This window comes from Lynx canadensis, chromosome B1 (assembly GCF_007474595.2).
Source record: "Lynx canadensis isolate LIC74 chromosome B1, mLynCan4.pri.v2, whole genome shotgun sequence".
Classification (NCBI taxonomy): domain Eukaryota; kingdom Metazoa; phylum Chordata; class Mammalia; order Carnivora; family Felidae; genus Lynx; species Lynx canadensis.
Window position 1 is genome coordinate 152720374 of NC_044306.2, and position 22770 is coordinate 152743143.

At 34.8% G+C, this 22770-nt stretch overlaps 1 protein-coding gene across 4 annotated transcripts in view; it reads left to right on the plus strand.

Annotated features, from left to right (window-relative positions):
* Positions 1–22770, plus strand: part of EPHA5 (EPH receptor A5) — a 338688-nt gene that overhangs the window by 33243 nt on the left and 282675 nt on the right. For all 4 annotated transcript variants that reach the window (XM_030313778.1, XM_030313781.1, XM_030313779.1 and 1 more), the window contains exon 2: positions 8–72. In XM_030313778.1, coding sequence (XP_030169638.1) covers positions 8–72 — 65 coding nt within the window. The remainder of the gene's footprint in view (positions 1–7; positions 73–22770) is intronic.

The following is a 22770-nucleotide window of genomic DNA, read 5'->3' on the forward strand; positions in this document are numbered from 1 at the left end:
CTTTCAGTGAATTTATTGGATTCACGTACTGTCATGGGGGACTTGGGATGGATTGCTTTTCCAAAAAATGGGGTAAGCCTTTATAAAATTTTCCCTACAACTTAAACTACTTGAGTAGACATCTTGTTAAATGTCATACACAAAAATTCACTGGACATATTTTGATTTGCTATTATCCTGGTTATATTGAATAGGAAATAAAAGTTAACATATCAATTACCAGTGTTGATCAAATGCACTTTATATTGTATTTCATTCGCTATATTAGGGAATGAAAATATTGTAAGAAATTCCTTTAAATTTTACAAATATTAAAAGTGCCTCAGACTGTCAAGTCTGTCATCAGTCACAGGTTTTCTTTCAATTCTTGAATTTTTCTTCAGTGAAAGCTTTCAGAAAAGGTGCTTCATTGGAAGATTTTTATAACCAGAAGTTGTTTTTATTAGTAATTTATTTTACTGATGTACATTAGAAATAAAATGTTTTGGGTAAAAATTAGGTAAGCCATTTTTATAAACAATATGCTTGTTCGTGTATTTATACTAACAATCTTAATGCATAGATTATACGAAAAAGTATTGCGTTATCTTCTGCTCAATTAAAAATACATCTTTATTATCAGATACAAAATGAATGTGTAAGTAACATATTGTGACATAAAATCATTATGCAGAAAATATTAACTGTATTAATTGGCTATTACATTAAAAACAATTTAGATTTTGAGAGATTTTTATTATCTAATAACTTAAACATTTAACTATTCCATAATTTTCAAACTAAAACTGTCCAGATTCATTATACAGTCATTTTGTGGCAAACACAAATAATATATTTCAATACTGAATTTTGAGAAAATAATTTAAACAATTTGGATACTTAAAACTGTATAGTATAGTGTATGTATGTAATTAATTTAGAATGTTATTCACACTAATAATAGTTCATATGACTTAAAGGTTAATTTAAGTTTAATTAAGTAATCGAATATTACCATAACCCAAATAGCTAAAACTTGATTTTTTTTTTAACTTGATGAGAAAATCAGGTATGTTATTCAGCCCTTTACACAGAGAGTTATTATGGAGGTAAAACAAGTAGTATTAATTGTTTGAAATCATAATCATTTGTATGCTAACATCTTAATCTCAGTGTGGTTTCTCTTCTTTCATTAAGATGGTACTTCTGGGGTGCCTGGGTGGTACAGTCAACTGAGCATCCAACTTTTGATTTAGGTTCAGGTCATGATCTCACAGTTTATGAATTCCATCCCCCGCATTGGGCTCTGCACTGACAGTGCAAGTCTGCTTGGGATTCTCTCTCTCCTTCTCTCTGTCCCTCCCTTGCTTGCACTCTCTCTCTCCCAAAATAAATAAATAAACATTAAAATATATTAACAATTAAAAAAGCATAGTATTTCTTTTTGCTTGTTAAAAATTATGGCTGCATTTAGAGATATACTATAAATAAAGTCGTATTAGCAGATTGTTAAGATATTAGGACTTAAATATAAGTTAAAAAGAAAAAGAATAGTAACACCCAGATACAGCCAGTACCAAGTAGTGGTATATATTCTTAGTCTGTATCTCTTTTATCTTTCTTATGTTCTTCCTTCTTCTTTTCTGTTTTCTTCCTCCCACCTCTCATCTAGAATTATTTTCTTTCTTTCATCTGTGGTCACCCCTGTACAAGTAGATGGCTGGATGAAAACCTATAGGTATATTTTGTACTCTGCATTTTTCACATACCAAAAATGATTTATTGCATAAATATTTTAAATTGAGAAGGTAGCTGATAGGTGGGGTTGAAGTTATTTTTTTAAAAGCCTGAGAAAATATGTCATATTCCCTTTGAATGTAGTTTTGTGTGTGTCCTTTTTCTGTTCAGAAGTTACTCAGAAAAGGTTCGGCAAACTGCATCTTTAAGGATAAATCTGATTTGTAGTTGCTTTTGCAGCTAAAAATTGGGGGGAAATTATTCAATTTTGTACATGAATTTTGTATAAAACACTACTGTATCCTTTATAAAAACATAGTCCTTTTATATTCAGAATGAGCTCTTTCCAGTCATTCTGACTACTTTGTGCTTTCTTTTTCTTTCCATTATCATTATTATGGTGTTGATTTTGCTGTTATTTCCTAAAGTTTGTTTAGTTTGATAGCACACACATGCAAGTGGGGGAGGGGCGGAGAGAGAGGAAGAGAGAGAATCCAAGCAGGTTCTGAACTGTCAGCTGGATCCAGGGCCTCAATCTCACCACTCATGAGATCATGACCTGAGCGGAAACCAAGAGTCTGATGCTTAACCGACTGCCCATCCAGGTGCTCTGGCTATTCCATTTATGATTAGATAAGCAACACAATTCTAGGTGAAATATAGATCATCCAAGCAATATCATCAAAAACTGTGGAGTAAGGGCCTCTACAAATATTCTCCTCCGTAAAAGCTGTGAGATAACTGGCAAACATTGTCAGAATCTATTTTCCAGGACTCTGGAAATTAACTGGTCTTGGAGCAATACAGGAAACATCTATTCAAGAAAAATGACTGCAACTTGTTAGAACTGCACTAGCTTTAAGATTTAAGATTGTTTTAAAGATTGAATTAAGTTAATTTTTTTTTATTATTATTTGGAACTTGATATTTCTTTTTTTTCTTTTAATGGCTTTAGCATTTTGATGTGCCTTATGTCCTTTCCTTCCTCTCTAGCTGTGAAGTAGCATTGAAAAACCAAAAACCTGCTGTCAAGGTAAAAAGCAGCAGGCTAGCAGGCACTAGAGTGCAGAGTGGGACCAGAAATTCTTCAAAGACTCCATCCTGGGGAATTGTCATTATTTGATCTGATAGCTTCCTGGAAGACTGCTCTTACACGGTGTCTTGATTTGATCTAACTTAGAGCTCCACCATTCTGAAAGCCTTTATGATACTAAGTAAATAAGAATATTCTTTTTTTTTTTCCAGAACATTTTCCTGAACTTCAGACCTTAGGAATGAATATTTTATCTATTTACCCCAAATCTGCACCTAAGAACTGGGCAAGTATTTAGGAGAAATTAAAGTCATGCACATGTTCCATATGCTTCTTAGAAGCAATCATTTCTGGGGCACCTGGATCCAACTTCGGTTCAGGTCATGATCTCGCAGTTCCTGAGTTAGTTCCTGAGTTCCAGCCTCACGTCGGGCTCTGTGCTACAGCTCAGACCCTGGAGCCTGCTTCAGATTCTGTGTCTCTCTCTCTGCCCCTTCCCAGCTCATGCTCTGTCTCTGTCTCTCAGAAATGAATAAACGTTAAAAAAAATTTAAAAAAAAGAAGCAATCATTGCTCCCATGACACTTCTAAATTTTTTTTTTTTTTACATTTATTTATTTTTGAAAGACAGAAAGAGACAGAGCACATGTTGGGGAGGGGCAGAGACAGAAGGAGACACAGAGTCCGAAGCAGGCCTCAGGCTCTGGGCTGTCAGCACAGAGCCCGACGCGGGGCTCAGGCCCACAAGCCATGAGATCACAACCTGAGCCAAAGTCGGAAGCTTACCCGACTGAGCTACCAGGCGCCCGGCTCCCATGACACTTCTATGCTTGTCAGCTCCTGGGATGCTTCTAGGGATCTCATATTTACTAGTCTACAGTGTTTCTACAAGTTGGCTCAGGTCCTGAAATATAAGAGAACTTCAATAAACATGTATTGGAAGGATAACTTAGTTTATTGTTTTTAAATTTATAAAATGGAGCATAAGATACTGTGATATAGTTTTGCATAAAGATTTAAAATTAGAACTGAAAGTAGAATTTTGCACAGTGATGGCTCTCAGTAAATATTTTTTCTTTGACCTTCTATTGCATTTCTAGTTTTCTCATACCAAGATATCCAAAAGGTTTTTGTTTGTTTTTCCATATAAATATATCCCCTTGAATTCATTGCCAGCACTTAAAGATTGGGAGATTTCATAAGAAATCTGAATGTCCAGCTTCTCTGTTTAGCTTCTCTGTTTAGTTGGAAGTTGCAGAATGCTGGAACTAGCAGCTTTCTATGACCTCAATAGCTCAAATCTGAGTAAAGTCTGCTGTTTTGTGACTGTAAGCAAATTATCTTATTTGAATCCATTTCCATCTCATACTCTTCACTCATTTAAGTACTCAGTCTGTAATGTTAGCACTATTTTATTTTATTTATTTTATTTTATTTTATTTTTTTTTTATTTTATTTCATTTCATTTCATTTTATATGTTTTATTTTCTTTTATTTTTTTAGTTTATTTAATTATTTTGCAGCACCTGAGTGGTTCAGCTGGTTAAGCGTCCAGATCTTGGTTTTGGCTCAGGTCATGATCTCACAGTTCATGAGTTTGAGCCCCGCGTTGGGCCTTGTGCTGACAGTGTGGAGCCTGGTTAGGATTCTTTCTCTCTCTCTCTCTCTCTGTCTCTCTCTCTCTGTCTCTTTCTCTGCCTTTCCCATGCTCACACTCTCTCTCTCTCTCAAAGTAAATACTTTTTTTTTATTTTGAGAGACAGTGAGAGTGAGCGTGGGGAGCTGGAGTGGAGCAGAAAGAGAGGGAGACAGAATCCCAAGCAGGCTCTGCACTGTCAGCACTGAGTCCTACCTAGGGCTCTATATGATGAGATCGTGACCTGAGCTGAAATCAAGAGTAGGATGCTTAATGGACTGAGCCACTCAGGCACCCTGGCACTATTTTAGAGTGTACAATCATCAGGATTTTCTTTTATTTCATATATTTTTTTTAAAAAATCTATGATTATTACATGCTGAGATAGTTTCTTAATAGATTTTGAGTACTTTACCTTAATCAAGACACATCATTTGAATTTGGGCTTCAGCATGTGCCCAAATTTAGCCACAGTATATGAGAGAGACTGTGTGTGTGTGTGTGTGTGTGTGTGTGTGTGTGTGCATGCATGCACTTGTATCATGCACACATACCTCATGGTAGTTAATTGAATTTTCCTTCGATTATTTATCCTGGACATACCTAGAAATACTATGCTGTAGCAAGGTTTGCTTTTATGAAAATACAAAGTTTCTGCATTCATTCATTCATTCATTCATTCACTCAACAGATATGTATTGGGCACTTAGTATGTGTCAGTGACTCTTCTAGGCCCTGAGGGTAGAGCACTGAAGAAAACAAAAGTCCCTGAAGTCTTGGATCTTGAGGCAACATTATTATTTTTAGAATGAGTAACCAAAGCGTGAGACCAATGAGGTACATGAAATAATTTCTAGTCTTATCTTTTCTTTCTGTAGTGTGCAAAAGTGGCAGAGAGGTGACAGTATTTGCTCAAGGTCACTCTGATAGTTTGTACTGCACTGGGAAGACCACCTGTATTGTCTTTGGCACATGTGGTATCATATCACTGTTTCTAATTGTCTTCCCATGAAAAAATACTTTTGCATGTACATAAATTCATTTAATACTAACAATGGCGATGCAAGAATGGTACTTAGTATTCTTCTTGTAGATGAGGAAAATGAGGCTCAGTAAGGGTAAGTGAATTGCCCAAGGTTAAGCAGCTGGTAAGAGACTAAATCTATTTCAAGCCCAGGTCTTCCACGAGACTGATTATTTTAAACGAGAGGCGAAGTCTTCCAAACAGTTAGGTCTCCAGAGATATGACTAGGTTCTGGATGGTTCCCAGATTTCTAGTTTATATAAAAGAGGAATTGATGCTAAAGAGAAAATTCACCTTAAACATTTTTAAATGGGCCAGAGTGGGTTGCATTCTGTTCATTGCCAGATCATAAGTATTTGACAAAATGTATAGCACATAGGTGCTCAAAAGTATAAGTTGCATTTGTTATATTGTGTGTGTGTATATATATACATAATTATACATATATATATATAATTATACAAACAGGTAGTTAAAAAGATGAATTAACTTAACTTCTAGCTATACTTGTAATTCACTAGTGGTTTTGAGGCTTCTGTGAACCTTAGCTTTCCTAAATGTTAGGTAGGAACGTTATCTGTCTTGCAGTGTTGTTTTTAAGATAAAATAATGTATTTTGATGCACCACTTGATTCGTAAACTATCAAAACAATAGAGAGATACTGGCTGAATTAAAAGCTGCTTCTCCATTGCTATTTTCAAATATAGCCAGAAAGCAACATTTTGGTAGTTAAATGCAATAACCACTCACCTATCACTTTGGCATTTGACTTTATCGGATGAAGTCAGTAGACTAAGAATTTTCATACCTTGAGATGCCTGGGTGGCTCAGTCGGTTAAGCGTCTGACTTTGGCTCAGGTCATGATCTCCAAGTTCATGGGTTAAAGCCCCACATGGGGGCTCTCTCTCCCCCAGGCAGAGAGCAGGTTACTGTCTCTCTTTTAGTACATATATGATTTAATCTGAAATCTTTCTCAAATGAGTAATATAAAAGTTTGAGAACCTCAGCATAAAATAGTTTTTATTAAGGTTCACTGTTTTTTGTTTTACATTCTGTTGGTTTTGACAAATATACAAGGATATGTATGTACCATTACAGTATCATAAGGAATAATTTCACTGCTCTAAATATCCCCTGTGTTCCACTTCCTCATTCCTTGCTCCCATCCTCTCTCTTTCCTTTCTAGTCCCTGGCAAATACTGATCTTTTTACAGTCTCCATTTCCAGAATGCCGTGTAGTTGGAATCACACAGTATATAGCCTATTCAGATTGGCTTCCTTCACTTAGCAAGATGCATTTAAGGTTCCTCCGTGTCTTTTTGTGATTTGACAGTGATATATTATTATCATAAAATGTCCCTCTATTTTTTGATGCCCAATTTAGGAATTTTGGAATTAACACTGTCCCATAATTTTAAGAACTCTATTTCTGCACATCTTCACTTTCCCAGTAAATGGTACGTATAGTGGAAAATTTCACAACTAGACTTTAGAAAAAGATAAGCAAAACCTTTAAGAACGTAAGTATTTTTCTTTAAAGGTAAAAGTTATGTTGTATATAAATCCCATTCCAATTAAAATTATGAAAGTATTTAGAATAGATGAGCAATCTTCATAGAAATACATTTATCCCAATTTTCTGGTTGAATTATTCAGCTGAAACTCTTTTCTCACTTAAGTTTTTTCTCTCTTTCTCTCTCTCTCTCTTTTCTTCTCTTAAATCGTCAGTCTTGTATCCATAGCTTCATCAGCCTATTTATACACACCCTGAAGGTGTATTTTGCTCCCTTCTAATTACATTACATTTATTTTTGTCATCTTCTGGAACATTTAATATTGATTAATCTATATAGTGTAGGCATAGCTGTAAACAACATTGTTTCCTGAAAAATTTTAGCAAGTGTTTTCAAGGCTTATTCTTATGAGAATAAAATTAATGGTCATGATGTTTGTTTAGAGCAGATTATGCTCTTACTTCTCAGAAATTCCACTGTTGCTCTTTCTTCCCATATATTGTGGTTACAAGAGATCACAAGGTACACCTGCCTCCTTTGCTTTGGTGGAACCTGCCATTTCCCCACTGAATTCTCTGTACTTCCTGTAGCACACAACTGGCAAGCCATTACATTCCCCTGGGTATCACCTCTGAATTGTCCTGAAGCTCTTCTTTTATTTTTGCTCTTTTTTTCAGTCAAGTAAGGTAAACATTATTGTAAAATCCTTTCTTATGCTGATCATAGGGGTTATTAGGATCACTTACAATAATTTACTCATTTGAGAAAGATTTCAGATTAAATCATATTTGTACTAAAAGAGAAACAGTAACCTGCTCTCTGCCTGGGGGAGAGAGAACAAAATAGTCTTCCATACAAGACACTTCAAAAACAGGAGTTTGTGGCTTTTGTTGTTTTAGTGTCACTTTGTTCTATTTTCTGATTTCTTTGAGCTAGAGAACCCGTGTATTTACTTGTGAAGTTGAAAATGACTCAAATTCAGATGATTCAAATTGGACTGTGAATACATTATTAGTGTTGTATGTGGATTCACTTGAATCAAGAAACACTTAAACTGGGTTTTCTATTCTGATACACAGATTTTTTTCCAAAAGGATATATGGGGGTTTTGTTGTGTGATTTACTTTTCCAAAAATGAAAGGTGAAGGATGAAGAGAAATATTTGAGCGCTGATAATCTCTTGTATCTTGGTTATGATCACGGTAGATTTTGCCAGAATTTTATTTTGGCTTTGCTTTCCACTGAAGGAGAGAAAAGATAATGACAAGCATTGAGGCCCACACTGAGCATGGAGAGGCTAATAAAGATTAACGTAATGCTGAAGTGGGTAAAAAAGAACACATTAGTGGATATAGAAAAGCACTTTATTTGGACAGTGATAGAAAATAATTCTAAAGGGAATGGATATTATACTATATAATGCAAATGCCAGTATAATGAAGAACAATCCTGTTCCAAAGTAGCTTTGTATTCATTATTTTTTAGAAAACAAAAAGAACACCCAACCCGTAAGGTAATTAAGATAAATAATTTAAGGAATTCAAGATAGTCATTAAGCATACACTGAAGTTTAGAAGAAGCACAATTTTGCATTTAGATTTCCCACATGGAAACTTAGCAATTATGAAGAAAGTTCTTTAAAATGTCCAGCTCTGCCTTGGCATATGAAACAAATGTATTTAGTCTTTGATATGTGCAATTAAATTGAATGAATTAGCAATAGTCGCAGTATATTCCTGTAAAGTGAGTTTGATACATGCATGTATTATTTATTTATTTGGTATTACGTTGTTTATGTGTTCAAAGTAACTATAAAATATTGCAAATATTTTCTTTTTTCGAGGCTCTCAAAACACTTCCCCACATTATAAGGATACTCACAAATATAAACTGGAAAATGACCTTTATCCACAAAATCCTTTTGCTAATCCTCCTTAACCTACCTGCAATCGGCTAGCTAAAGGCTTCATCCTTCAGACTGCAGTTTAAGTCCCACTTCCTCAGCAAAGTATGGCTCTAGGACTTAATTATTTTCCTCCCTTTTGGCAAATCGTGCTGTGAAATCCTTCTTCCCTCCATCTCAACCTCTCTTTTTTCCTCCAGATTGCAATGTGTACAGGTATGTTATCCATATGCAACACTTTGTCTGGCTTTCTATCCAAACACTTAATTCTTCCCACTTGTTCCTTTTTCAGTGACTTTTTCCATTGGTCTGTATAACAAGCAGGGAGCATAAATGTGAACAGTTTCAGATCATTTCTAAAGAGTCATATGCAAGTTACTGTCACCTTGCCTGTGATGTGAGACACCTGGGCACACACTTGCATCAAACAGTCATTTCCCGATATAGTTTCCACCTGTTTCATACTGGGTCCTCATATTTCCCTTTCCTCGTTATGCATATGAGGATTTCTAGGTTTCTGTCTAGATTTTCTTTGCCAAATAATGTGGTCCATGTAAAATCTGGGCCTAAAATCCTTTTCCTTCTGAAAAGAAAAAAATGTCTGCTCTCATTGGTATTTGTACCAGTTTCCATATGTGAATATGATGATTTTTTTATTTCCATCCTCCCATTCATTAATGAAGATGTTAAATAAAACTGGGCCTTGCAGAGGTCCCCAGGGTCCAAACACTAGGTACTTTTCCGAGTAATTTGATTGCTGTTTATCATAATCTTTTTTTTCCCTAACCATTCTTCAGCTGTTTTCAATTCATGTGACAGTGCTCCCATGCAAGTCAATTTGAATTAATTTTGCAAGCAAAATGCTTTATGGTTCTGAGTACATAATCTCCCTCTCCCACAGAGAAAAAATATACTGTAATCATCCAGCATTCCTGTTGATTATTTCCATTAAAGGCAGCAGGGGGAGAGAGAATGCTCAAGACTCCTCTCTGTGTTTGAAGTTTTTGAGGCTTTTGCTATTCATTGCCTTATTCTTTTCCCGCCCCCTCTCCTTTTTCTTTTATACTATTCATTATGGGCACTAATGCAGAAAGTGATGGTCCAGACTGCTCAGCCTGGGATCTCTGTCCTCCAGAGCATAGCCGCTGCTATCTTTGTGATCTAATAATATCCCACCACACTTTTGCCCGAATGAACTCATTTCTCTCTACTTAACTCCTCGAAGGATTTATATAAATTTCTACCTCTAGCCTATTGCACAGACATATATACAACTCTAGGGTCTCCTCTCCCTGGGGCTCAATCGAAATATATTGGCTCCCTTAGAAGCAGTGTGGTTAACATGGAGACTTTGAAAACAGCTAATCTAAGATTACAAATCTGGCTCCACCCCTTATTACTTAATGTGTAGCAAATTGGTTCATCTCAGTATCTCTACTTCCTCATCTATAAATTATGTATAAGACTACCTACTGCACAATGTTCTTATAAGGATTAGAATGGGATAACATTGCGATGTTTAGCACACTGCCTGGCCTTTATTAAACGGTGTGTGCGATTGCTATTACTTTTTATCTTGGCTTCTGTTCTTGGGTTTGGTTCTTATTTTTATTTTTCCCAGGAGGTACTTAGTGACTGATACACTTATAATGTTTTCATGTCTTGACCATTGTCTTACTAAGTATATTTGAACTAAATTTTACTTAAAACCTAAAGATGGAAAAATATATTCACCTGTTAAATGAAGCATCAAGATTCTTTGCTAATGAAGACTTAAGAGGTTTTGCCAGAAGTCACCTAGCCATTTACATGGTAGTGCACACATAAAGTTTTCTAAAGCATTTAATTGTTTTTCACTGATGAACAATTCACTTTCACTGAACAAAACAGGAATGTGCACTAATAGTAGTAAGATGTGAAAAATTTACAGTGAAGTAAGGAAATGGTTATCAAAAGCAGAATGAATGATCATTTTGTAGATTGGTGGGTGCTGTGGTCTGAATGTCTGTGTATTCACCAAAAACCATATGTTGACATCCTAGTGCCCTAGTGTGGTGGCTTGAGGAGGTAGGACCTGTGGGATGTGCAGTCATGAGTGGAGCTCTCATGAATAGGATTCAGGCTCTAATAAAAGGGATGCCAGACAGCTAGCCAGCTTCCTTCTGGAATGTGAGGACACAGTGAGAAGTCTGAGACCTGGAACCAGTCCCTCAGCCAACCATCATGCCACCCTGATCCCAGACTTCCAGCCTCCAGACCTGTGAGAAATAAATTTCTACTCCTAAATAACCTTTCCAGTCCATGGCATTTTGTAATAGCGGTTTGAATAGATTAAGACAGTGGTCTTAAACAAATCTATGAAAGTTTAACCCTCTGAAAATTGAAAACTCTGAAAAAAGATACGCATATCTTTAACCTAGAACAGGAGTACAATGATGGGCATATACCAAATAAATAGTCTCTGTCTTCAAAAGGACTTAAGTGTTGTTTTGCTTTTTCTCTTAAATAGGATATAGGGAAAATATTTCATCCAAACATTATTAAAATAAAATATTATACTTACAACAATAATTTCCAAGAGGTATTCTAACTTTGTAAATTGTCCAGATAACTAAAGTTGATTTAGCTATTTATTATTCTGTTGATCAATTTTCAAGTAATGTCAACTAGACTTTAGCTAGTTGAAGAGAAAGAACAGAATTTATGGTTAACTCAGAAAATCCAAGGTCAGTCGAACTCTTGAAATAATGAAACCAATTGACTGGGCAAGCTCTCATGAACAGGGTGGTGGCTGCTCGCGCTCTCTCTCTCTCTCTCTCTCTCTCTCTCTCTCTCTCTCTCTCTCTCATCCCTGCTTCTGGCCTGTTGTTTCCTCATTCTTCTATTTGCACACCAGACTTTTTTGCTTCACTTTGCACATGGTTTTTCCACAATTCCAAATTTCATCTCCTATATTAAAAAGATATAATCAGACTGGGAATGTTCCAAATTCCACATAGAAAGATTTTTTTTTTCAACGTTTATTTATTTTTTTGGGACAGAGAGAGACAGAGCATGAACGGGGGAGGGACAGAGAGAGAGGGAGACACAGAATCGGAAACAGGCTCCAGGCTCTGAGCCATCAGCCCAGAGCCTGACGCGGGGCTCGAACCCACGGACCGCAAGATCGTGACCTGGCTGAAGTCGGACGCTTAACCGACTGCGCCACCCAGGCGCCCCCCACATAGAAATATTTTGATGGGTTCCACTTGGTTCAGCTGTCTATCACTTTTGCAAACATCCGTAGCTGGGTTGAGGGAGGAAGATAAAATTGTGGAATATAAGTTTAGATGTAGCTGTTGGTGAACATCTCTGCTATAAGGAGAGTGTTAAAAAGTATCTGGGCTCCATCTCAACTGGTGTCCCTTAGGAATTCTGAAGAGGATGCATTTTCCTCAATATAAAGTTGTGTTCTCATAAAATTAATTTAGTTTTAAAACAATCACTAATGTAAAATATTTTATTCTAAAAACTTGCAATGAAATTAGTCATTTCAGTATATAATTTCTATCATGTCTACAAAGCATGATTTCTACAATACATATGAATTTTACCCAGAATTCAGTAATTTTATTGGAGTGGTCTGTTTGACTTATAGATAATCGTATTTAATTGGTCTATTTGAGTTATTTAAAATCTTAATATAACTTGTTCCACTATTCTTGTATTTTGGGCTCCATTGTACCTGTTGGTTTTATATCTTTTGGTTCTTATCATTCTTTATATTTTAATTTTTAATTGAAGTATAGTTGACATATAGTATTAAATTAGTTTCATGTGTACAATATCACGATTCAACAATTATATACATTTTGAAAGGCTCAGAGTGTATTACAGTATTATTGACTATATTCCCTGTGCTGTTCTTATCATTCTTTTCTGTGACACAAATATCTCTGTGCTTCCAAGCCACTTTGGCTGTGTATTTCTGTCTACATCTAGGTATTATGAGTAGGCATAAAACTAATAGCATCCTATTAGCTCATCGTTTCCGTAGAGCCCAAGAAAATCACCCTTGTGATTGCTGACCTGGTTCTGAAAGTCCCTGTGCTGCATCTAAAGCCAAGTCTCTTGCTTAGAAGCAAGTTACAGATACAAAAGTGTAATAACAAAAGAGGAAGGCAATATTTTCCATCGATTAATACTGCTTTCCTTATGTGGGATTTCCTTACATGAGTTTAACACTTCCAAAATGTTTTTATGTTATTATGACCAATTAGTGCCATAGATCATGGACCTGAACTTATTCAGAAAATACATTCCAATTCGGCTTTATTTCTTAATATTTGATCTGGAACACAGATAATGGAAATAGCATTCATGTGCTTCAAGGATGTCTAACTTAATACTTCATTTACTCCACTCTATGTTATATACATAAAGACAGGATAGATGCCAAAGTTGTTGGAGAAGTTTCATTTCATTCTTTAAAAAATTTTTGTTAATGTTTATTTATTTTGGAGAGAGAGAGAAAGAGAGAGAGAGAGAGGGAGAGAGAGAGGGAGAGCAGGGAAGGGGCAGAGAGAGAAGGGGACAGAAAATCTGAAGTGAGCTTTGTGCTGACAGCAGAGATCCCAATGCTAGGCTCAAACTCAAGAACCATGAGATCATGAGCTGAGGGGAAGTCCTGACGCTTAACCCACTGAGCCACCCAGGTGCCCCAGAGAAGTTTCATTTTAAACAGAGCTTGTATATTTGGGCATGCATGGGCTTTTAGTGGATTGTAACATGCAAATATATTATAATCCAATGAATCACAAGCTCTGGTGAGATTATAAATTATTCAAATAATGCAAGATTACCAAGTTTGTGCCACAAGTGCTTCCAGTCTGCACAACTAAAGGCATAATGATGAGTATAATCCTGAGAGATGAAGTCATTTCATTAAACAAGATTCTCTGGTTTACTGTTCATTTTGATGCCAGATTTTTGAAGGTAATTAACCATAATGATAGTATATGGTACTTATATCATGTTATAATTTTGGAATTCTTTTACATTCCTAAAATATATAGTTTAAGGTTGTTATGATAAAAAATAGCATATATAATTTCAGTGCTAATATCAGGAAAATTAATGTGGTTCCCAAAAGTGCTACTAGAATATCATTAATCTAGAGGGTGAGAGGTAGCTATCATGTCATCACATATTGATAATGCTTTCTAACTAGCCAGTCATAAGTGATTTAGAATGTGAGAGGTAGCTATCATGTCATCACATATTGATAATGCTTTCTAACTAGCCAGTCATAAGTGATTTTCATAGTTGCATTACTCATTAGTGCACTGAAGTTCATTTCTGACATCTACATATATATTGTATCACTCTTTGAAAGTGGAAATGGATGTAAAGATACAGTGTCATATAGTCAATCAGTAAAATATTGAATTGAATATTCTTTTATGCACTCTCTCCACATCCTCAGATGGAAATTTTAGGACAAGCTGTGAAAAATAATGAATGAACCATAGGACTTTATAGTTGGGGTTCTTCATAGTATTAGACATTATGGTCAACATTTCCAATATACTTTAAAGATTGTATTTTAAAAATGAATTCATATAGTCTGAAACTGAAAACCATCACCACAAAAACAGCAGCAGTAACAATATAACAAACAATGATGATAACAATTTGTGAGTTGTTCCAAACCTTAATTATCTCAGTTTACTCATGTATTAAAGAATAATTGTTGGTAATTATTAAGGTTCTTTTAGTGCCCAAATTTTATGGTTTTATGGTTCTGACTCTTATTTGAAATCTAACAGAATAAGTGATTATAATATGTAAGAAGGATATTAACACTAGAATTAGTTCATAGTTGGAATTTGTGTAAATGTAATGAAGAAATCCATTCTGTGCTTCTGGATGGGGTGGTCAAATCTGAGACCTGAGGTGTGTGAATTTGTTGAAGTTTGATAATTTAGGCCCTGCTCTGTACTGAATGTTTGTGCCACCTCCCATTCATGTATTAAAATCCTAATGTTGGTGGTTTGAGGAAGTGAGGCTTTCAGGAGGTCATTAGCTCTAGAGAGTGGAGCTCTCAGGATGGAAATAGTACTCTTAAGAGTCAGGGGAAAGGTTGCTCTCTCTCATTCTCTCTCTCTCATTCTGTCTCTCTTTCTCTGTATGCCTTTCCATCTCTATTCCTTTCTTTCTCTCTCTGCCATATAAGACTATAGCAAGAAGGTGTCCATCTACAAGCCAGGAAGCAGGAGCTCACCAGACACTAAATCTGCTGGGGCCTTGATCTTAGCCTTCTCAGCCTCTAGAACTGTGAGAAGTATTTGTTGTTGAAGCCACCTAGTCTATAGTATTTGTTATAGAACCTGAATTAAGACAAGTGTCAATTTCTATTTTTTCTAAAAGAGTAATAAGGTATAATGTGGTCAAACACAGAAAAGGCAACGAGAACATGAGAACATGGGAAATATTTCTCTCTCTCTCTCTTTCTCTCGCTCTCGCTCTCGCTCTTCCCCTCTCTCTCCCTTTCCCCTTCCCCCATTCTTTTCCTCTTTCTCTCTGTCTCTTTCCTGCTCAAACTACACATTCCATAAAGTGAATATGTATTTACTAAACAAGACAGACTTTTAGGCAAATAAGGAGGGCTAGAACTCTTGAATTAATGCCCAATATTTCTCAAAGTGAGGTTGTACTAAAGATTGTCTGAAACAGGAAATAAATGTGTTAAGCAAAAGGAGTTCTATACTCAAATAAGTTTGAGAAATATTAAATGGAATTAAACATTTTTCTCTACCTACTGCATTATACTAAGCCTTTAACATATTAATGGCCATGCATGCTATCCCACATTTGATCAGGAAACATTTCACCCACTGTAACATCTTCATGAAGAATGCTCAGTAGAACACAGGGTAGGAAACATTTTATTCAAATCAGTAACTTGTTCTTTTAAAACCTATTTGAATGCAATGATACATAAAAATAGGAGTAAAGGAATTTGTTTTTGTCCTTTATAATAATGGCATATGGAACAGTGCCTAAAAATCACTTTCCTATACATGCCTGGAAATTTTGTCTAAGGCACCATAATAACAACTTGCTTGTCTGCCACTGAGAAGTATAGCCTCCACCTAGTTGAATGGGCCATATTAGGCTTATTCTACATCCATATTAAAGAGATGCAGGGAGCTAGACATTCAAACTCCCTTGGAGAAGATTTCAGATCTACTTTTTCCAAGGGTCAGTGAAAGAAATTCCCTTTTCATCTAATAAATAAGAAACTAAATAATTTATTTAGCTTGTACTTTAATTAAACATCTATATAATCTCATCTATTGCTTGTTGGTAGGACAGAGAAAGAAACCATGTGAAATCCCACAGAAAGTTATATTGACCTAGTGTCTTATAAAAGTCTATTACATGCAGAAGTGGATTTCCTAGGTAAAACTTTGATTTGAAATTAGATGACCTTGCATATAACCTTGAAATGATGCCATTGAACTTAATTTCTTGATGCAGTTGTAGGTTTATATATTCATCAATTTGTCCAGCAAATATTTATACAACAAGTCATTTGATGTTGTAGAATTACACTAGGCATTCAAGATACAAAGATGCAATGAACATTGATTTTTTAAAAAACAAGTGTTAGGACTGGAGATTATATTATTATACAATTGAATACATAAAATGGTTCAAGTCTTGTAAAGGTTTTTCACAGTGAACTTTGGATTCTAAATTGAGATGAATAATATTTAAATATTCTATCAAAATAATGCGGTAGCTAATAGTGATATTTTCTAAGGACTTTGGGGAATATAGGAAGTAATTCTTTTATTTAATCATATGTTGGGCTTCTGCTGCAGTATTTATCAAACCTCAGAAATAAAAAATATTTTTTTGTCATTGCAGTAAATTAGTGTTTTATTTCTCCACTGCCAGTGACAAATTTAAATATCAAGGACTGTTTTACCTGATCCTCTTTTCAAAATGTAAAATTGTTACTCAAAGTATAACTTAGCTATGTGATATTCCGTTAACATTTATTGAATCACATTCTTTAAATAAATATTAAAATAACTGCTAACAAATCCACAACATACCGGGATCCAGATGCTGGTTGTATCAGCTGGTGATACCAAAATCAGTTTTACTTATTTTTAACTGTAAATTGAATCATTTATTATACTGTGGACCATTTATTATCATGTAGCTGCAACCACAGTGACAAGGAGATTTTTAAATTTAGCTCATTTTTTGCAGTGGCCTCCTTTTGTGAATTAGGTCAGGTAGGTCAATTACTAAATCTTTCTGGAGATGAGAATATTGACTTACCTCATAGGAGAACTAGGAAAGATATTAAGCACCGTTTAAGTGCTTGATATCTTAATATTTCTGAATGTCATAGCTGGCATCATTTGATGACTGGAGAACATAACAGCTTACTTTCTTTATTATATACTCTGTGATTGCATCCGCACATGACACGAGGTGCATTGGTAACATGAAAATCCATCATAGATGTGTGTTATCTGTACATTCATGTAAAAAGACAAATAGTCATTTTATATATTTTATATAATAAATTGGCAATTTTAGAAAAATAGATTTATGAGGCACAGTACTCTTTACATGGCTTTCTCTATTATCTTAGTCTATTGTTACATTTAGTGGATTTTCCCCCACAACATAACTCTATGTACTTCTTTTACATTCTATAATTTATGTAGGAGAGCACAGACCATCAAACTTACTTTGTTCCATCATAAGGGAAAATCCTGTTTTCTTAGGTATCTAAATCTTAAATATCATTAGTGCTATAGTAATAGGAACAATAATGTACACTGAACGTTGAAATCTGAGGTGGTCATTTCATTTTTGCCAATTGCTATTTTTAAATAACAGCTATTTTTAAATGCCCATTTTATTTATTGAATTTGTTAAGTTCCTTAGAGAATGAAATTATTTCCCATAATTCATGTCCTTAAAGACATCTATCTACCTTTGAATATATCAAAATATGAAGAGAAAGATAACAATGGGAATTTGTTCTGTTACAATTTTAAAAAGAAAGGCAGTTCTTTTTTATTTGAGTTTTTTTTTGAAGTTTTATTTATTTGTTTTGAGAGAAAGAGAAAATGAGAGAGTGGGGGGGGGGAGGGGCAGAGAGAGGAGGAGAGAGAGAATTCCCAGCAGGCTCCACACTGTCATTGCAGAGCCCAATGTTGACTTTGATCTGAGATCATGACCTGAATCAAAATCAAGTAAGATGCTTAACCAACTGAGCCACCAAGGCACCCCAGAAATGCAGTTCTTAATAGCAATAAATGCATGTTCTTGTCCCATCTATAGTTGGCAAGCCACACATCCATCATGTGTGGCAACCACACTCAATAAATTTGTGAATCACTACTATGAAAAGCATCAAAAATTACAAGTAAACTTAAAAGTATTCAATTTTTGTTTTTGAAACGTCACCAAGATTGCCTTTGCATTTGAACTAATTCAATAAAAATTTTATTATGTAATTATTTTATCTATTTAACTTTTTCTGAACCATGATTGTTTTTTTTTCTACTTGACTCTTACCTCCATTATCATAAATCTCTCCAGGTTTTTTGGCTGAATTTGGATTTCCTAGTTTCTGATCTGTATTATAATTGCTAACAGTGAAATGTGAAGTTATCTATTAGATCATGGATTTTACCTTTGTTGTCCATTATTCATTAGTTACTGATGGAGCAAATATATGCGTTTTGGCATTTTCTGAAGTTTCTATTGTTAATTATACTAGTTGCCATACTGCTGTCAAAGCACTTTAATGTAATTTCATTATGAATTTTTGTTACATTATATGACACTCAATAATAGGTAGATTTGATCTATTACCATTATGTGATAAGGAAGAAAGAGTCCTATTCAGACAGGCGTTATGGAGGCACTTACTACAGAGTTTTTATGCCTCAGTCTCCATGAAGTAGCCTTTTCAATGGTGCTTAGAATTCCAAATCCTGGAGCCTCCTGCTTCATGTAGCCATCTTGGAAAGCCATAACAGAGACTTAATATTTCCTTTCTAGTAATTATCAGGAATCCAACATTATATGTGATATCTTACTATTATATACCTCCTTTGAGAGTGTCTTAGTTATAAATATAATGTAAGAAACATGTGATTGTCTTTCTTGATCACTAGTGTGTCTCCAGAGCATAGTACATCATCAGTATAATTGCTGAATGAATGAACGACTAAGTGAATGTGTGGTTGGAAGGGAAATTTTTCCTCATTTTCAGAAATATGGATTCAGATCCCTGGGAATATTGTAAAGAGCTGTGAGTACTAGGCATCCTCAATTATAACTTCAAATGTGCTTCTCATAGAAATAATGTCATATACATTAATTATATATTGCATAAGTTAATAGCCTCATGTGAGACTTATGGCCTAGGAACACAACCTCTTTTAATAAAAGTGTTTTATTATGGATATATGATTCTTAAAATTCAGATAGGGTAGTTACAAATAACTTGGGAGTGCTACCTTTTCATAAGCTAAACTGCCTAAAGTCATGTTATCCAAATCAGTTGATTTGGATAATAATAAATAATAAATTGTTACATAAAGAATATATACCCTTAAAATTAAGTATTAATACATTATTTGAGAGTTCCCAGTCTTGCTGAATCTCTAACATGACACACCAACTTTTCTGCTCTTATTAATAATTGAAACTACATAAACTTGAAGTTCAAATACTGTGCACAGTTTTCCTCAGAAGCCAGACCAATTTAATTCTGGGAGACATCATTCATTTCTTCTTTTTCACAGACAAAACCCAACAAGTATCTCCTAGAATTGTAATTGTGCTATGCAGCAATCAGTAATTTAAAAATTAAACTCAAAGCACTCCTTAAATAAAAACTCGTCACTATTATGACTACCCTCTATTATCACTATTGTTTCATTAAAAAAAAAAGAATTCGAATTCCAAACTAATAAGAAACATATAATCCCAAAATAAAGAATATTACAATAAGTTGAACAAATTTGGTGTTATGAAATACCTAATACATTTTTCTCATTTCCTTAAGAATTAGTAAGCACTTTGTCATGTTCCATTAGCTAACGTTTGGGAATGATGTGAAATTTGTATCTTCATTTAAAGACTGGAACACCTGACCTCTTGTCTGTGGTTTTTCCGAATCAGCCATGTTTACTCTGCCTAGGACACATTCTGGTAAATTTGCCTAGGTCCATATGTAAACAAATAAACTAAAGCGTAAGTGGTTTTCGAGAAAATTTACACTGCTGTGATGTTTACTATCTTTTCTAACTCAGTGTATCCTACTTGGTAGGTTTAATCAAAAGTGTGATAAAATTACAGTTCATCTTTGTAGACTATGCCAAATAAAATACTATTTAAAGGTGATTCTAAACAAAAAATTGCCCTTTTGTAAAATAAAGCAATCTGAACAGAATATACTTACACAGGATTCCTAGAACATGTTAGGCCTGACTGAATAATTTTAACCTGAAGGCTTTTATCTAAGGTTTAATCATACTCCTTAAGTTTCAGCAAAATAGAATCTAAGTGAAACTTTAATCGGAGAATTTAATGGACTGTAGCCTCTCCCCGAAGTCAGAGTACTGATGGTAATGTTTGTGCCCAAAGCACCCACCCTATGTTTTCCCAAATTTCTAACAAGCTCAGAAACACATCCACATACAGGCACATACAACCAAATATTACATATAGGAAAATACCTAGAAGATTATCCCAGGATTAAATGTGCCAACATGGTAGAAATTCTAATAAAAACATTACATGCTAGGACCCTGTGGAAGGGTTTTCTGTGAGTACCTCAATATTTGAACTCATATTCTTGTCTCTGGACACATGATTTTATTTCTAGTTCTGGATCTTTTTTATTTTTTTATTTTTTAATGTTTATTTATTTTTGAGAGAGAGAAACAGAGCACAAGCGGGAGAGGGGCAGAAAGAGAGGGAGACACAGAATCCGGAAGCAGGCTCCAGTCTCTGAGCTGTCAGCACAGAGCCCAACACGGGGCTTGAACCCATGAACCATGAGATCATGACCTGAGCCGAAGTTGGATGTTTAACCGACCGAGCCACCCAGGTGCCCCATTTAGTTCTGGATCTTAATTTTTCTAATGGATTATGATTTCTGGACATTTTTCACTTTGGTTTTGGTGCCTCCATTCATTTGTTCAATGAAATAACATTTGTTATAAACATTTTTTGTTCTGGTGGTATGCATATTATAAATGGAGAAATGAAAGAAAAACTTCATGTTGCTCATAGTCTAATGGAGGATATGGGTTATAAATATTAATTCATAAACATACTCACCTGCTTATTGTGCACCAATAACTGTATTTGGCATTGGAAATCAAATATCTTAAAAATTAAATGTCTTACCTTCACTTTGATAAAGTTGAAAATCTAGAGTCATTGTACCAATACATTTGTTAACTCCACCCCACTTCTGGCCACATAATATTTACAACTTGTGGGTGTAGGTGTCTCCCGAGTTGGTGCGTATTGTCATAGCTAGCATATGTAAAGAAGGAAGCAATTTGTAAAAAAAATAAGTGATGTTCCCCCTAATGTTCTTATTCCATTTTTTTTTTTTTGTCTTCAACCTCATTAAACATGACTGCAGTGTTCATTATTCAAACTTGGCTCTATGGTGATTAAGGTGAGAATCATTTTTGCAAGACCAATGTCTGAGGTTAGCAATTACTCCATTGCTTTTCCTAATGAGTTTCAATATATTGTGGAAAAAAATCCGTTCATAGAGATACATATGAATGTCTGATACACGTGTAAGTATTGAAGCATGTTACTCCCTGAATATTCATTCCTCACTTCCTGTTCTTCCTCCTTTCTATCTGTAAGAAAGAAAGACCGTATCACCTTCTGTTTTTACACTTTGTATTCATGAATGGGGAAGGCATTGAGGCCTTTATAAGTTTGTGAAAATCCATTATCTGATTCTTCAAGTTACCTGGATTATTTTCTGAGTACATTTGTTTCTTTTTTGTCCCAGAAAATCTTTTTTTTAAAGTTTTTTAATGTTTATTTATTTTTGAGAGAGAGAGAGAGAGAGAGAGAGCCAGAGCGTGAGTTGGGGGAGGAACAAAGAGAGGGAGACACAGAATCCAAGGCAGGCTCCAGGCTCTGAGATGTCAGCACAGAGCCAGATGCTGGGCTTGAACCCATGAACCGAAAGATCGTAACCTGAGCCAAAGTCAGGCACTTAACTGACTGAGCCACCCAGGCACCCCTGTCTCAGAAAATCTTAATTTCTTTTCTGTTTTAGCAAACTGTTAGCTAAACAAAATTTCACCGTCTGCTTTCATCTCACAGCAATATATGTAATCCCATTAAAGGACTGAAATATTATTTGACTTTGATTCTTCTAGAAAGGGTTATATAAACCTATAGATAGGAGAATTTGAATGATTGTCAATTCTGTATAGCTCTCATAAACAAAATATAAATAAGGTAGATTTAAAAACTGAAAGAAATTTAAAATGTAACATATCTCTGTAAGCTAGCTGAAAAATGGTAGTCACTTGCTCACAGAAAAAAACAAAAAACCAAGCTGAATAGGATTCCATTATAATGAAGGAACATCGTGTTAATTTGATTCTCAATATATTTGAAAGAATAGTACGCATATAGATTGAAGGAAAGTGAATAAACTTGAGGGAAAGGGAATAAATTCTTTTTAAACCAATTTAATTTCTTTCTCTGTATTTCCAGACCTGAAACCTGGATGTTATCTGGGCCTTATACTAAGATGAGCTATAGTTTTGACCATTTTGTTTACCTTTCTATAATGTCAACCACAGACATTCTCAAATAGTAAATTTAGGAACATAAATATGTTCAAAATCCTAAAATAAAAAAAAAT